We start from the raw sequence: 15,320 nt of genomic DNA on the forward strand, positions 1-15,320 counted from the left end.
TCGGGAAAATGTTTTAGTAGTGACAGATGTGTTCACAAAGTTCACACAGGCTTTCCCTACCCGGGATCAGAAAGCAGATACTACTGCTAAAGTTCTCCTCCGAGAGTGGTTTATGAAATATGGGGCCCCTGCAAGGCTACATTCGGATCGGGGACGAAACTTTGAGAGTGAAGTTATTGCAGAATTGTGCAAACTTTATGGTGTAAAGAAAACCCGCACCACACCTCACCACCCTCAGGGGAACGCACAGTGTGAGAGGTATAATAGAACACTTCATGACCTTTTACGTACTTTGCCAACAGAGAAGAAGCGCCGTTGGCCTGAGCACTTAGCAGAGCTAGTCTATGCCTATAATGTGACACCTCATGCGACTACTGGTTATGCACCTTACTACCTGCTGTTCGGGGTTGAGCCACACCTCCCTATAGATGCTCTGTTGGGACAGGAGCCAGTGCAGGACAAGAAGCATGATTGGTTAATAGCACATCAGGAGAGACTTACTGAAGCACACGCTAGGGCAAAGGAGTATTCTGAGCTGAAGGCAGCAGAAAGGGTGGAGTTAGGCAAACACAAAGTGTATTGTCCTCAGGTTGATGTGGGTCAGTTGGTGTACCTTCGCCACAGACCTCAGGGCAGAAATAAGATCCAAGATGCTTGGGTCCTACTGTTCATAGGGTGGTTGAGATCCAAGGTACCACTCATACTGTAGAGCCTGTGGAGGGTGGTCCAATTAAGACGGTCCATAGAGTTGACCTTAGACCATGTGTAGGCCCTGTTCCTGCTCCCAAGAGTGAGAGAGTTAGTGCCCCTACAGTGACACCTGTACATGCCCCCCCTGAGTCTGTCCTTGTCTATGCAGATCCTGAGTGTGTAGTGTTAGAAGAAGTCTCTTGTCCACAGCTGCACCAGGGGGTAAATATGGACAGAGTTGAGGGTCAGGATGTCAATGGAGAGAGGGGTGAGACATCTGATGGTCAGGACAGAGAGGACACAGAGTCTAGAGATGATGCTGAGCCAGTACATTTGACATCTTCTGATAGTGAACCAGAGGTAGAAATACATGTTCCGATTACCAGAGAGAACTCAGATAGGGATATAGGGGTTAATGTACCTGTTTCTACAGCACGTAGGACTCAGAGAGCAAACGCTGGGATACACCCAAATCCACACCATGTACCTAGATCTGCATGTGATGCCATTTCACCCAGAGTTGATGTAGTGTGAGGTTTTGATGGAAGTTAATAAGATTAATTAAGTCACCGAGGACGGTGACTCTTTTGCAGGGGAGTATGTAGCCAGGTGGAAAATAGTGTTCCCACAAATGACCACTAGATGGCACTTTACCGTTGTGGGTTTTCTCAGACTCAGGGTACCTCAAGGGGAGTAGTAGAAGAAACAGGAAGTGAAGCGTCTGCCATCTTACTATCACTGTCCATGCTTGTGAGGAGTTGTGGAGGAGTTGTTGATATTATATAAAGTGGTAAATATACTTAATCTGTTCCTTCTGTACAAAATGATCAACAGATATGCAGTAACATGATTGTATGGAATGTAAGAAATGTAACGTTTGTCAAGGATGGTCATATTATCCATTTGATGTTTACAGATTGTGTTCACATGCACTGATCAGTCAGCACTTTGAGTAAGGCAGCAGAGAAGTGTCATGCAGCTGTGTTCTGCAAGCATTGTAAGTTTATTTCTAGACAATTGTTCTTTTATATGTATTGTTTGAGAATGTTTCATTTTGTCCATTATGCTGAAAGTATATTGTGTTCATTGTATAGTGCTGAAGAAGATTGCTGAAACCTGTGTTACATTGTGCATCTGTGTGAGCACCAAGATTTCATGTAGTGAGTACATTATGAGATATGTTAGCTACTTCATTTCATATTGATGTACCAAATGTTTGCTGTTCTTTGTAAAGTAACTGTATGTGATTGTGTTTGTTTTGTTTTATTTTTGTTTAACAGAGAAGTTATCACTACAGTTATTTTGTGCATTTAAGTTCAGGATCTAAGCTGTCTATATACAGAAGCTGAAGTTATTCAGTCTAGTGACCAAAGACTGTGAAAGGCCAAGAACTGAGAACTGTGACCAAGGACTGTGTCCTATGAGAATTGTCTGAGACAGACCAATGTGATTTTGTTTGTTTTATCCTTTTATTTTGAAACCAGATTGGAAACTCTAAAACTTTATATTAATATTGCTCTCACCTTCTGAGAGCAATCCGATAATAAAATAACCCAAATACAGTCTTGTGTCCGGTGTCATCCATATCACCAGGTCACATATGTAAAAATGTAAAACAGGTATCTGTTATAATGAGAAGGCTCTTAAACATTCAAACTTTCTTAATGTAGAGCAGAACAAACCAAAAGACTAACACAAACAAACAAATTTGTTCTTTCTTTTCTTTTTAACAAAAAAAATAAAAATAAACTAGAAATTATTATTATTATTATTATTATTATTATTAGTATTATTATTATTACCCTTATTATTACGTTCATTATTATTATCATGATTATTTAAATGTGTCTCTTTATCAGAGAGCTGTTTGGGGGTCCTTCTTGCAGATCATTGGTATTCAATGAACCGTCATCTGACAGCTACAGTATGTTGAGATGACTCCTATGAAGCCAATGAACCTGACAGCCTTCAGTCCGTGCATGCGTCTGGCCACGGAGCTGAGCGGAGAGAGAACGTTCATTATGTTTGCATATATACCGCACACAACCCTGGGATGAACTCAATGTGTGGCATTACTCGGATGGGAGCTACTGTAGCTTCTTTCTATACTTTCCTTACCTGTATTTCTTTCTTTCTTTCTTTCTTTCTTTCTAACATCTTTCTGTAACATTTTCCGCGAAGATATTTAGTGCCCTTGGGAATGCGGTCAACTAAGTAAAGGGTTTAAGCGGTCAATATGCAACACAATATACAAAATACTGTATGTAGAGGAGGTCCCTGCTTCATCTCTCTCTCTCAGCTAAGGGGTCCTTGACCTGAAAAACGTTGAATGTCTATTCATTAAAGATTAGATTTGGTTTTAGGGTTTAGGCTATGTCATATATACTTGATTTTTTTTTGTCAAATTGTGACAACAAACATGGACTGTATCAGCTGTGTGAGTAGCCTCGGGAACCCATGCTTTTTTGTTGTTGTTTGTACTGTGTGAGAGTGAGAGGCTGCATGCGCAAATACCCATTAGATAGTCTGTTGATTCTGTTAATGATTGAATTGATGCCGAAATGAAAGGTGAGCACAAGGGATGAAAATAATAATTGTTGGTCACAAGGTGGCAACAGGCAACATTTTTGACTGTGACACCATATAGTGCTCAAAACTAATGGCGGGGTTGAGGTGGTCGATAATCGTGCTAAAAACGATATTGTCGATCAATTGTATTTTATTGGGTAAATATAAAACCAACAGACCCTCGCACTTCAAATGTCACTTTCAAAATGCTTCCAAAATAGAAACAAATTTGCGCTGTTGTGAGCTTGTATGTAGATTGCCTATTTTCACTACTTTTTGTGACACTCTTGTAAAATGAAGTAGGCCTATTACTTAACGAAAAAAGTTGAAAGATGAATATCCAAGGTTTCTAACCTTCTTATTTGATCTACATGTAAATGGTGCATTTATATGGCGCTTTTATCCAAAGTGCTTTACATAGATTGTGCATTACATTCACCCATTCACACACACGGCAGAGGAAACCATGCAAGGCACCAACCTGCTCATCGGGAGCAATTAGGGGTTCAGCGTCTTGCTCAAGGACACTTCGACACTAACTCTGGGGGAGCCCGGGATCGAACTGGTAACCTTACGGTTTCCATCCGGCCGCTCTACCGGCCACTCTACCCCTGAGTCACTGCCGCCCGTACATATGGGTGGTTTCGTACAGTACTGTATGTGTTGTACTAGTGTTTCTGTGACTAATCCCTGTTTATCATCGTGAACTTTCATATATTTCCCTGTGCTGATTTAAAAAAATATTGTATTCAACAGTTATACTAAATCACACTTCCGGCGCCCGACCGAAAGTGTTGTGAAAACGCGGCTTACGGTCGAGAGCATTCAAGAACAACAAGTTGCATAGTGTTCTCTTCTCTCACTGTAATCATCAGATCTCTCCAGAAAAAAAAATGTGGCGGATCCGTTATGGATTTATGGAAGTTCTGTACTGTACCACTCGTCATAGGATATCATAACGTCATAATAAAGGTAAGAATAACATGGGGCGAAATTCTCCTTTAATGAGAAACTGTAGGTCATACAGACTTCAAAGGACCAGGACACAGCAGAGAAAAAAAACACTATATTCTGTTACTTGCGCTGAGAATTAATCCTCTATGAACCAGGCAGTGGTGTAAAGTAACTAAGTACATTTACTCAAGTACTGTACTTAAGTACAATTGTCTATACTTTTACTTTTACTCCACTACATCTCAGAGGCAAATATTGTACTTTTACTCCACTACAATTATTTGAAAACTTTAGTTACTAGTTACTTTACAGATATAAATGATTTAATTATAGAACATACATTAACCACTTTAGCCCTATTTTATACCTAGGCTATTTTCAAATAGCCGATCTACAAGCTCACAACGCGTCGCATCGCGACGCGTTGTGAGCTTGTAGATCTGCTATTTTCAAATATTTTAATACTTTTACTTTTGGTACTTTAACCAATACTTTTGTACTTTTACTCAAGTACATTTTTAATTCCAGACTTTTACTTGTAACAGAGTACTTCTACATTGCCGTATTGATACTTTTACTTAAGTAAAACATTTGAGTACTTTTTCCACCACTGAAACCTGGGACAAAACTTTGGCTCTGGCATTTAATGCCTTGCACTTCTGATGTGGCAGAAAAGGGCCCTGTCTAATGTCATTTTCATCCCTTGTGCTCATCGCTTTTCATTTCAGCATCAATTCTATCATTAACAGGATCATCAGACTATGTAATGTGTATTTGTGCAGGCAGCCCTCTCACACAGCTGATACTATTCATATCACAATTTGCCTATCAATATACAAAATAGCCTAAACCCCAATCTAATGCCTTTAAAGAATAGACTCTTGTAAAGGCTGCCCACAGAAATAACTTGGCTGGTATAAACGTCCAGTGAATGGGCCCTGCCCAAATAGGCTGTACTTTGATACACACAAACTGACTTACACAGTTTGCCTATGTAACAGGGGGTTATGGGCACGTATGCACGCACTTGTGATATATAATGAACCTGGTGATCAGGCCACAAAATAAACTGCATAATTATCTGCCTAAAATGACTTACCCAAGTATCCACCCACTTGTAAAGAGGTTGACCTTACAAATCTAAGTGAAAGCTAATATATTGTGTTCACCAGTGGTGGAAAGTAACCAAGTGTTTACTCAAGTACTGTACTTAAGTACAATGTTGAGGTACATTTACATTACTTTACTTGAGTACTTCCATTCTACTCCAATACATCACAGAGCCAAATTTGTACTTTTTACTGACTGAAGCACGCACGCACGCACGCACAGAGGTGTGCCGTGATAACTGCAGATATCATTGCTTATAAAATGGGAGGAGACACTTAGGTGTCTCGACTTGAGACACCTAAATACCATCACAGTTGAATTGAAGTGTACTCGGGTGTGGAAGAATCATGGGCAATGTGAATGCTGGCCAGTGGGGAGAGTGCAAATGTACTCGGGAACGGTGTGAATCAATCGGACCCAGTCTGAATCGGCCCTCAGGCAGGTCACTGGTATTCAGTGAACCGTCAGCTGACAGCTACGTTGAGATGACTCCGAAGAAGCCAATGAACCTGACAGCCTTCAGTCTGTGCATGCGTCTGGCCACGGAGCTGAGCGCAGCGAGAACGTTCATTCTGTTTGCATACCGCACAGAACAATGGGACGAACTCAATGTGTGGCATTACGCGGATGGCAGGTACTGTAGCTTCTTTCTTTACTTTCCTTACCTTTTCTTTCTTTCTTTTCTCTCTTCTGTGTGTGCCCGTGTAACCCCTGTTGCACGTGTGTCTGTGGGTTTTATAGACCCACAGACACACTGTGTAAGTCTCATCAGTTTAAATATGTGTTCATGAAGGGAGGTTGGAGCATCTTTGTGGAGGGACCATTCACACCCAGCTATTACTGTTTGCAGCTGTACAAGAGGCTATTCATTAAAGACATTGGATTTGGCTTTAGGCTACTGATTTGATAGGCAAATTGTGACAACAAACATGGTCTGTATCAGCTGTGTGAGAGGGCTGCATGCACAAATAGACATTAGATTGTCTGTTGATTCTGTTAATGATTGAATTGATGGTGTAATGAAATGTGATGAGCACAACGGATGAAAATTACATTAGGGCAAATTATTTCACACATCAGCAGTGCCAGACATTAAATGCCTGGGCTGTTCCAGTCCAGTCCATTCCAATTTTCAGCAAATATAAATTGTGTGTGTGTGTGTGTGTGTGTGTGTGTGTGTGGTGTGTGTGTGTGTGTGTGTGTGTGTGTGTGTGTGTGTGTGTGTGTGTGTGTGTGTGTGTGTGTGTGTGTGTGTGTGTGTGTGTGTGTGTGTGTGTAATTCACAGATTGGGCCTCTTCTTATCTTCTAGTTCAGATGGTGCCCATTTCCAGCTCCCTCAACTTGGGGCCCTTCAAACCCATCTGTGTGTGACCTGGGACTCCAGTTCAGGTCTGACTGCATTCTACATGGACGGCAAGAAAAGCCTCAGTAAGATCTACAAGAAGGGCCACACGGTGCAAGCCGGGGGCAGAGTTATCATCGGACAAGATCCTGACAAACTGCTTGCCTGTTTTGATGCCAAGCAGTGCTTTGTGGGAGAGATCAGTGACATCAATATGTGGGACTATGTCCTTTGTCCCGACACTATCAGAGCTTTGTACGCTGGCCAGCAGGTGGCAAGAGGCAACATATTTGACTGGGACACCGTAGTGCTCAAAACGAATGGCCGGGTTGAGGTGATCGATGATAGTGCTCAAAACTAATGGCCGGGTTTTGCTGGTTGACTACCTTTAATTGGTTAAATATTTATAAAACCCACAGACACACTAACCACTATAAAATTCCCTTTAAAAATGATTCCAACCAAAAAATAGCAGTGCATATCTACATTTGGGTGGTGTCATACAGTGTGATATTGTAAATGGAAAAATAAGCTTGAGCTTATGGGTGACCTTGTTGTGACTAATCCCTATATTTGTCCTTATTTTTTTGCTCATTAAAAACTCATTTGGTTTAACAGTTATTCTAGCTCATTTGGTTTCACGGACTTGCATAAAGTTAGTGTTCCTTGGTGGTATGGAGAAATCTTTGTGTGGATTGTTTGCTTTTACCGCCACCTGCTGGTGATTGCTGATAAATGGTCTCATGATGATACTGCTATTAATATACAGTAGGCCCTATTGCTATTATATGTCTGTATAAAACAATAAAAGAAATAAAAGCAATGTTAACAATGCCATATGCAATCTGATATATGTTTCGATGTTTCATGTCCTGTTTTTAGGCCTACATTGTCATAACATTGTTCCTTTAAAAAGGTTTGTTTTAACTGCTTACAATGATCAGGGATATTAAATTCATCCATGTGTAACTCTGAGAGAGTACAAATGTAACCAAATGGACCATAAGTTTGGTTACATTTGTACTCTCTCAGAGTTAAATGAACACTGAGCATACTATGAACCGTTTCCCATTATTTGGTTGTCAAGCCCTTCAACTGGACAGTGAGACCTAACTATGTTAGGTCTCTTATTTACTACACTTACTACTTGTTGGGTTAATTCCGATATATTGTTTGTTGTTGGAAGAAGACAGCGTTATGGGTAAAGTACAAGTAAGGTTATCTTATGTCATAATGAAAGAGGGCTGGACTGGGACAACAATTTGGCCCTGGCATGTAATGCCTTGCACTTCTGATGTGGCAGAAAAGGGCCTTGTCTAATGTCATTTTCATCCCTTGTGCTCATCGCTTTTCATTTCAGCATCAATTCAATCATTAACAGGATCATCAGACTATGTAATGTGTATTTGTGCAGGCAGCCCTCTCACACAGCTGATACAGTTCAAATCACAATTTGCCTATCAATATACAAAATAGCCTGAACCCCAATCTAATGCCTTTAAAGAATAGACTCTTGTAAAGGCTGCCCACAGAAATAGCTGGGCTGATGTAAACGTCCAGTGAATGGGCCCTCCCCAAATAGGCTGTACTTTGAACTACACACAAACTGACTTACACAGTTTGCCTATGTAACAGGGGGTTATGGGCACGTATGCACGCATTTGTGATACATAATTAACCTGGTGATCAGGCCACAAAATAAACTGCATATCTGCCTAAAATGACTTACCCAAGTATCCACCCATCAGAGAATCATCTGTCAAGAGGTTGACCTTATAAATCCAAGTGAAAGCTACAGTATGTGTTCACCAGTGGTGGAAAGTAACCAAGTATAATTTTGAGGTACATTTACATTAATTATACGTAGCCTGCGAGTTAGTTCAGGAAGCATACACTCGAGAGGTTACATGCATGCTCATTCTATGTGGCTGTTTACAGCGTCATGCAGACCCATACAATACGTCATACACTGACTTGGCAGTCAGCTGTCCAATCGGGTGGGTTATTTAAGCTCACTTACTTCTGTGTTCCGTCCGCTTTGTGTGTCATGGGTGTTGTCATGCAGCGTTTGCTCCCACCACCACCCCAGCACCACCAGTGGGCTCTGCTATTGGTTCTGTTGCTATATTTTTATCTCCCTGCTTTTAAAGGTTAATGATGGTTGTCTTAATTGTGCTGAGCAGGGAGAAAAATGGAGCAGATCGAATATTACATCCACACTTGTATTCTCATTCTATAATATTGGTTCAATATATTCGGTCTATAATATTGGTTCAATCTATTCGTGAGTTATCTGACTGAACTTTTCTTGAGTACTTCCATTCTACTCCACTACATCACATCATTTTTACTGACTTGCACGCACGCACGCACGCACGCACGCACGCACGCACGCACGCACGCACGCACGCACGCACGCACGCACGCACGCACGCACAGTCATAGAGAGCCGTGATAACTGCAGATGTCATTGTTATGAAATGGGAGGAGTTTGGAAAATGACTTGAGACACCTCAAGTACAATCACAGTTGAATTGAAGTGTACTTGGGTGTGGAAGAATCATGGGCAATGTGAATGCTGGCCAGTGTGGAGAGGGCAATGGTACTCGGGAACGGTGCGAATCAATCGCACCCAGTCTGAATCCGCCCTCAGGTAGGTCACTGGTATTCAGTGAATCGTCAGCTGACAGCTACGTTGAGATGACTCCTAAGAAGCCAATGAACCTGACAGCCTTCAGTCTGTGCATGCGTCTGGCCACGGAGCTGAGCGGAGAGAGAGAGATCATTCTGTTTGCATACCGCACAGAATCCTGTGATGAACTCAATGTGTGGCGTGAATCGGATGGCAGGTAGGCCTACTTTTCTAACCTTTTATTTGTTTCTTTTCTTTCTTGCGTGCGTGCCCATGTAACCATCTGTTGCACGTGTGTCTGTGGGGTTTATAAACCCACAGACACACTGTGTAAGTCTCAGTTTAAATGTGTGTTTATGAAGGGGGGTTGGAGCATCTTTAGGCAGGGCCCATTCACATCAGCCCACCTATTACTGTTTGCAGCTGTACAAGAGTCTATTCGTTAAAGACTATCAGCTGTGTGAAAGGGCTGCAAGCATGCACAAATACCCATTAGATTGTCTGTTGATTCTGTTAATGATTGAATTGATGATGTAATGAAAGGTGATGAGCACAACGGATGAAAATAGCAAATTCTTTCACACATCAGCAGTGCAAGACATTCAATGCCAGGGCTGTTCCAGTCCAGTCAAATGTTCAGCAAATGTAAATTGTGTCATGCGTGCGTTTGTGTGTGTGTGTGCGTGTGTGTGTGTGTGTGTGTGTGTGTGTGTGTGTGTGTGTGTGTGTGTGTGTGTGTGTGTGTGTGTGTGTGTGTGTGTGTGTGTGTGTGTGTGTGTGTAATTCACAGATTGGGTCTCTTCCTATCTTCTAGTTCAGATGGTGCCCTTTTCCAGCTCCCTCAACTTGGGGCCCTTCAAACCCATCTGTGTGTCACCTGGGACTCCAGCTCAGGTCTGACTGCATTCTACATGGACGGCAAGAAAAGCCTCAGTAAGATCTACAAGAAGGGCCACACGGTGCAACCCGGGGGCAGAGTTATCATCGGGCAAGATCCTGACAAACTGCTTGCCTCTTTCGATGCCAACCAGTGCTTTCTGGGAGAGATCAGTGACATCAATATGTGGGACTATGTCCTTTGTCCTGACACTATCAAGGCTTTGTACGCTGGCCAGCAGGTGGCAAGAGGCAACATATTTGACTGGGACACCGTAGTGCTCAAAACTAATGGCCGGGTTGAGGTGATCGATGATAGTGCTCAAAACTAATGGCTGGGTTTTGCTTGTTGACTACCTTTAATTGGTTAAATATTTATAAAACCCACAGACACACTAACCAGTATAAAATTCCCTTTAAAAATGATTCCAACCAAAATGATGTGTGATATTGTAAATGGAAAATTAAGCTTGAGCTTATGGGTGACCTTGTTGTGACTAATCCCTGTGTCATATTTGTCCTTATTTTTTGCTCGTTAAAAACTAATTTGGTTTAACAGTTATTCTAACTCATTTGGTTTCACAGACTTGCATAGAGTTAGTGTTCCTCGGTGGTATGGACAAATCTTTGGGTGGATTGTTTGCTTTTACCGCCACCTGCTGGTGATTGTTGCTAAAAGGTCTCATGATGATACTGCTATTAACATGTATACAGTAGGCCTACATAAGACCCTATTGCTATTATATGTCTGTATAACAATAACAATAAAATAAATAAATGCAATGTTAACAATGCCATATGCAATCTGATATATGTTTCGATATTTCATGTCCTGTTTTTAGGCCTACATTGTCATAACATTGTTCCTTTAAAAAGTTTTTTTTAGCTGCTTATAATGATTGGGGATATTAAATTCATCCTTTGGTTACATTTTTACACTCTCAGAGTAAAATGCAGAATTTAACTATGCACCGTTTCCCATTAGCAGCATAATTTAGTACATTTTTTGATAATAAATCAGTAACATCTGGCAAAAATAAGAATTAAATAACCTTAACCTAACCCTAACCTAACCCTTAAACCGAAATAAAGACACCAAAAACCAAAAAGAAACTAACACAATCCGCCCAGAAACCACATTTTTTTTGCGGATTTCGGCGCCCGCTCGCGGCCGACCCCCAGCCTTCCCAATTGTCAAGCTCACCCGCCGCCTATGGCGGTATGTACGTGTACATCAAGCCGCCTCATGCTACACAAACAAGAGATAGGCTCCTGCCCTAAGGGTTACATGACTTGAAGTGGTTACAATACTCACAGTTTTTGAGATTGACACATCTTGCTCTAATACCTCAGATTCTGAGCAGAAGGCCAAAGAAAGAATTGTATGATCGCTTACTTGTTGGAAATAGAGTCCAGAGGGAAGCACGCACATCCCAACAAAAACGTTTCAGGTGCTGAACTACAATACGTACAGGAATTGGAGGAAAGGAAGGAAAGTTCGCACACTGTATAGCTCCCAGTAGCAAATGTATTTAGTTATTCAACAACGTTTCGACCACTGTGGGTCTTCATCAGGTTACATGAAGTAGACGTGTTATATACAACAAGAGAGGAACGTCACAATCAGAGGCAGCTGTAGTTGCACTCAATGAGATTGTTTATTTAAACTGTATGATGTACACTGTACATCATACAGTTTAAATAAACAAATAAACAAAAATACAGACTTCAAAGGACCAGGACACAACAGAGAAAAACACTATATTCTGTTTCCAGCGCTGAGAGTTAATCCTCTATGAGCCAGGAGATAAAAGTGATCATTAAAAACACTGGCACGTACTGAGCTCAGACCTTGTATGTCAAAGACTATGGTGGCTCAACCACCTGAGTTTTGTCCCTTATACTATAGAGTTTAGACCCAGAAACATGAAGGACCTCCATTTAAATGGTAAAACCAAAAAATACCTTTATTTTTGAGTGCGTCGGCTTTTAATTCATTGAATAGCAACAAAATGCTGCCATGTGACCATAACTACAGTATACACGGGGAACGAATATCTAATATACAGCCCTGCTGTGTTGGGTTAATTCTGATATTGTTTGTTGTTGTAAGATGACAGCTTTATGGGTAAAGTACAAGTAAGGTTATCTTATGTCATAATGAAACAGGGCTGGACTGGGACAACATTTTGGCCCTTGCATGTAATGCCTGCCTTGCACTTTTGATGTCGCAGAAAAGGGCCTTGTCTAACGTTATTGTGTGCTCGCTGCAGCAGCAACGAGCACACAAAACTTTTTTCTCCCCAAAACTTTGGCACGCTACTAGTCCTACATACTTGCACTAGAAACCCCATTTCAAACTTTAAAATGTTCAGCTTACTGTGGACACTTATGCTTGTACATGAATCTTTGAAATGTTTTGTAGTTTTAGAAATATTTCACTTAGAAAAGTATAATGGAAGTCAATGGAAGATTTTGGTACATCACAACATACTTTCACCTAGAAACTCCATTCACAATGTAAAAAAGAAATCAGCCTACTGTGGACACACATGCTTGAACTTTTTACTTTGAAATTTTTATTTTTATTTTTTATATTTAACGATTAAAACTTAAGTGATACAACGTTGGCACCTCCCTATTCCTTCATATTTTCACCTAGAAACCCATACCCCCCCAACACACCCCCCTCACCCCCTGTAGCTGACCTACAAGCTCACTGGAGCCTGGAGGCACACAACCCATAGCCAGAGGGGCAGCACACACGCACGCACGCACGCACGCACGCACGCACGCACGCACGCACAAAGCAGGGGCGTAAATGATGACAATTAGGAGAACAGCTGATCAACCAGATCCAAGTCTACACACTCACATACAACACAGTCAGAGATACCAAGTTAAGAGCCGGATTTCCACCGGCATGGCCCTTTTCCGGCATATGAGGCCCGAATTAGAAAAACTCCTTATGGACAGTATAAAGGACAGTTGTGACCGGCACCATAGATTTATGTCCTTGTGCTGATAACAAGACACAGACAGTTGGGCCAACAGCTTGGTAGACCAAACTTTTACCGTTAACAGTTTGTCTTGGTTACAAGGTTATACTCCTTAATTGCACCAATCTTATGGACTGAGCACACATTCAATAAAATCAAATAATCAAATAATCTAACATTGCTTGAGGCATCCATTGTCAAGGTTTACAAAGGTTTTTGTTTGGTGGGAGCACCTAAAGAATTTACAGTGGTTTCAGCTTCCTCATGGTGCTTCCTCTTTTTCTTTTTTGGCCCCAATCCATGTACAGGTCCTGGCTTAGTCAGTACGTTTTGGTATCCAAAATGTGCAGTTTAGTTTGCGGATGTTATACTACATTTGGTTACTTGTTGACAGCTTTCCTAGAAATAGTTATCATTGAAATGTATATATATATATATATATATATATATATATATATATATATATATATATATATATATATATATGTAGATTGATAGATATACATGTACAGTAGATAGATAGATAGATAGATAGATAGATAGATAGATAGATAGATAGATAGATAGATAGATAGATAGATAGATAGATAGATAGATAGATAGATAGATAGATAGACAGATAGATAGACAATGTATCTGATAGATAATGTAGACAATGTATCTTATAGATAGACGATTTACACAATGTGTAGATCGGCTATTTTCAAAAAGGCCGAAATGTATATAGGGCTGAAGTGGTTAATATATGTTTTGTAATAATAATCTAAAGTAACTAACTAAAGTTTTCTAATAATTTTAGTGGAGTAAAAGTACATTTATATTTGCCTCTGAGATGTAGTGGAGTAGAAGTAAAAGTACTGAAAATTGCAAATACTCCAGTAAAGTAAAAATACCTCAAAAGTTTACTTAAATACAGTACTTGAGTAAATGTACTTTACACCACTGCTCATGGCACGCCCATCAGTAAGCAACGATTCTCCCACTGGATTGTGGAAGTGATTTTCTCTATTATAGGCCTGGTGTGAAATAGCAATTTAAAATGTTTGCACATATTCAGCTGAGATACATTTCTGTGGATTCAAACTCACTTCATTTATATATATAAAACAAAAAAAAAGACAATACAATAGTTTTAGCAAAACAATGCATCAAGTATGATAGTATTAACTGAGACATAATTAACTGTCTTCTTTACCACTGCACTCGGGTGGCACAGTGGTAAAGTCACTGCCCACCACCACGGAGGTTGTGGGTTCGAATCCATCGTGGTGTATCCTGGCCTGTGTTCAGGGGAGGGAAGCAGGACGGGGAGGGTGATATTTAAGCAATATTACACGAGAGGGTATGCTTTACCGTCATTATTGGCACGCCAGTGATGCGGTCAGGAACGAGGCGGAGCCGAGTTCCACAAGCTTCACTGAAGTGCCAATAATGTAAGGTAAAGCACACCCTCGAGTGTAATATTGCGATTATACAACAGTTACCAACAAAACACATCCAAATGTATTCATATTGTGGGGCAATTCATAATAAAAATGTTTCGCTATTATCCGTTTCCCTATTATCCGTTTCCCTGTAAAGAGAAGAGTTTATTTGACTGAGACATTAAATAGTCACTGTAGCAGCGCTCTGAGGCACCGTCTCATCAACACAGCTGATTATATGGTCTAATCAGGTGCGGACTGCAGTGCGGAGTGATTTATTAATGTGATTAGGCCTGTGCTATCATGCTGGTTTGAAGCACGGCTAGATAGCTATTTCAACCAATCAGATTGCTTGGTCGGAACTACCTGTTGTATAATGGTCATTGCACATACTCCTACGGGCTGTGGTGGCACCTGTCAGCGGGGAGTGTTGGTCGGGAGAAGTAGGACGTAGGCTCTGCGTCCTCCTGGAGGGGGCTCCTCACTAGCAGGTGAGTCAGTAGGATATTACAGCAGTGACAACACAGAAATGTCTGTGTGTGGGGAGGAATGAATTGGCATAACGACTAAATTGGGGAGAAAAAGGGGGTAAAAAAGAATTGGCTACTCTACATTTATAGAAAAAGAGTGTATCTCAATGTCATTCATTATAAAATGCCTTTGAGAAGTAATTTCAATCTCAGTGCCTTGCTCCTCGGTTACTGGCTCTGCATCCCCCCCAATC

General features: G+C 41.0%; 2 protein-coding genes across 2 annotated transcripts; both read left to right on the forward strand.

The window, feature by feature from the left end:
- Positions 1–5,807: 5,807 nt before the first annotated feature.
- Positions 5,808–7,026, forward strand: LOC308099636 (C-reactive protein-like; the record flags this gene model as incomplete). The annotated part of the gene is made up of 3 exons (XM_080448373.1): positions 5,808–5,956; positions 6,064–6,174; positions 6,708–7,026. The coding sequence occupies 3 exons, from the start codon at positions 5,808–5,810 to the stop codon at positions 7,024–7,026; spliced, it is 579 nt and encodes a 192-aa protein (XP_080304499.1).
- Positions 7,027–9,227: 2,201 nt separating this feature from the next.
- Positions 9,228–10,505, forward strand: LOC308099637 (C-reactive protein-like; the record flags this gene model as incomplete). Its single annotated transcript, XM_080448374.1, has 2 exons — positions 9,228–9,514; positions 10,088–10,505. The coding sequence occupies 2 exons, from the start codon at positions 9,228–9,230 to the stop codon at positions 10,503–10,505; spliced, it is 705 nt and encodes a 234-aa protein (XP_080304500.1).
- Positions 10,506–15,320: the final 4,815 nt, after the last annotated feature.

Source organism: Gymnoscopelus braueri (assembly GCF_963280865.1).
Source record: "Gymnoscopelus braueri genome assembly, chromosome: 13".
In the NCBI taxonomy this organism is placed as follows: domain Eukaryota; kingdom Metazoa; phylum Chordata; class Actinopteri; order Myctophiformes; family Myctophidae; genus Gymnoscopelus; species Gymnoscopelus braueri.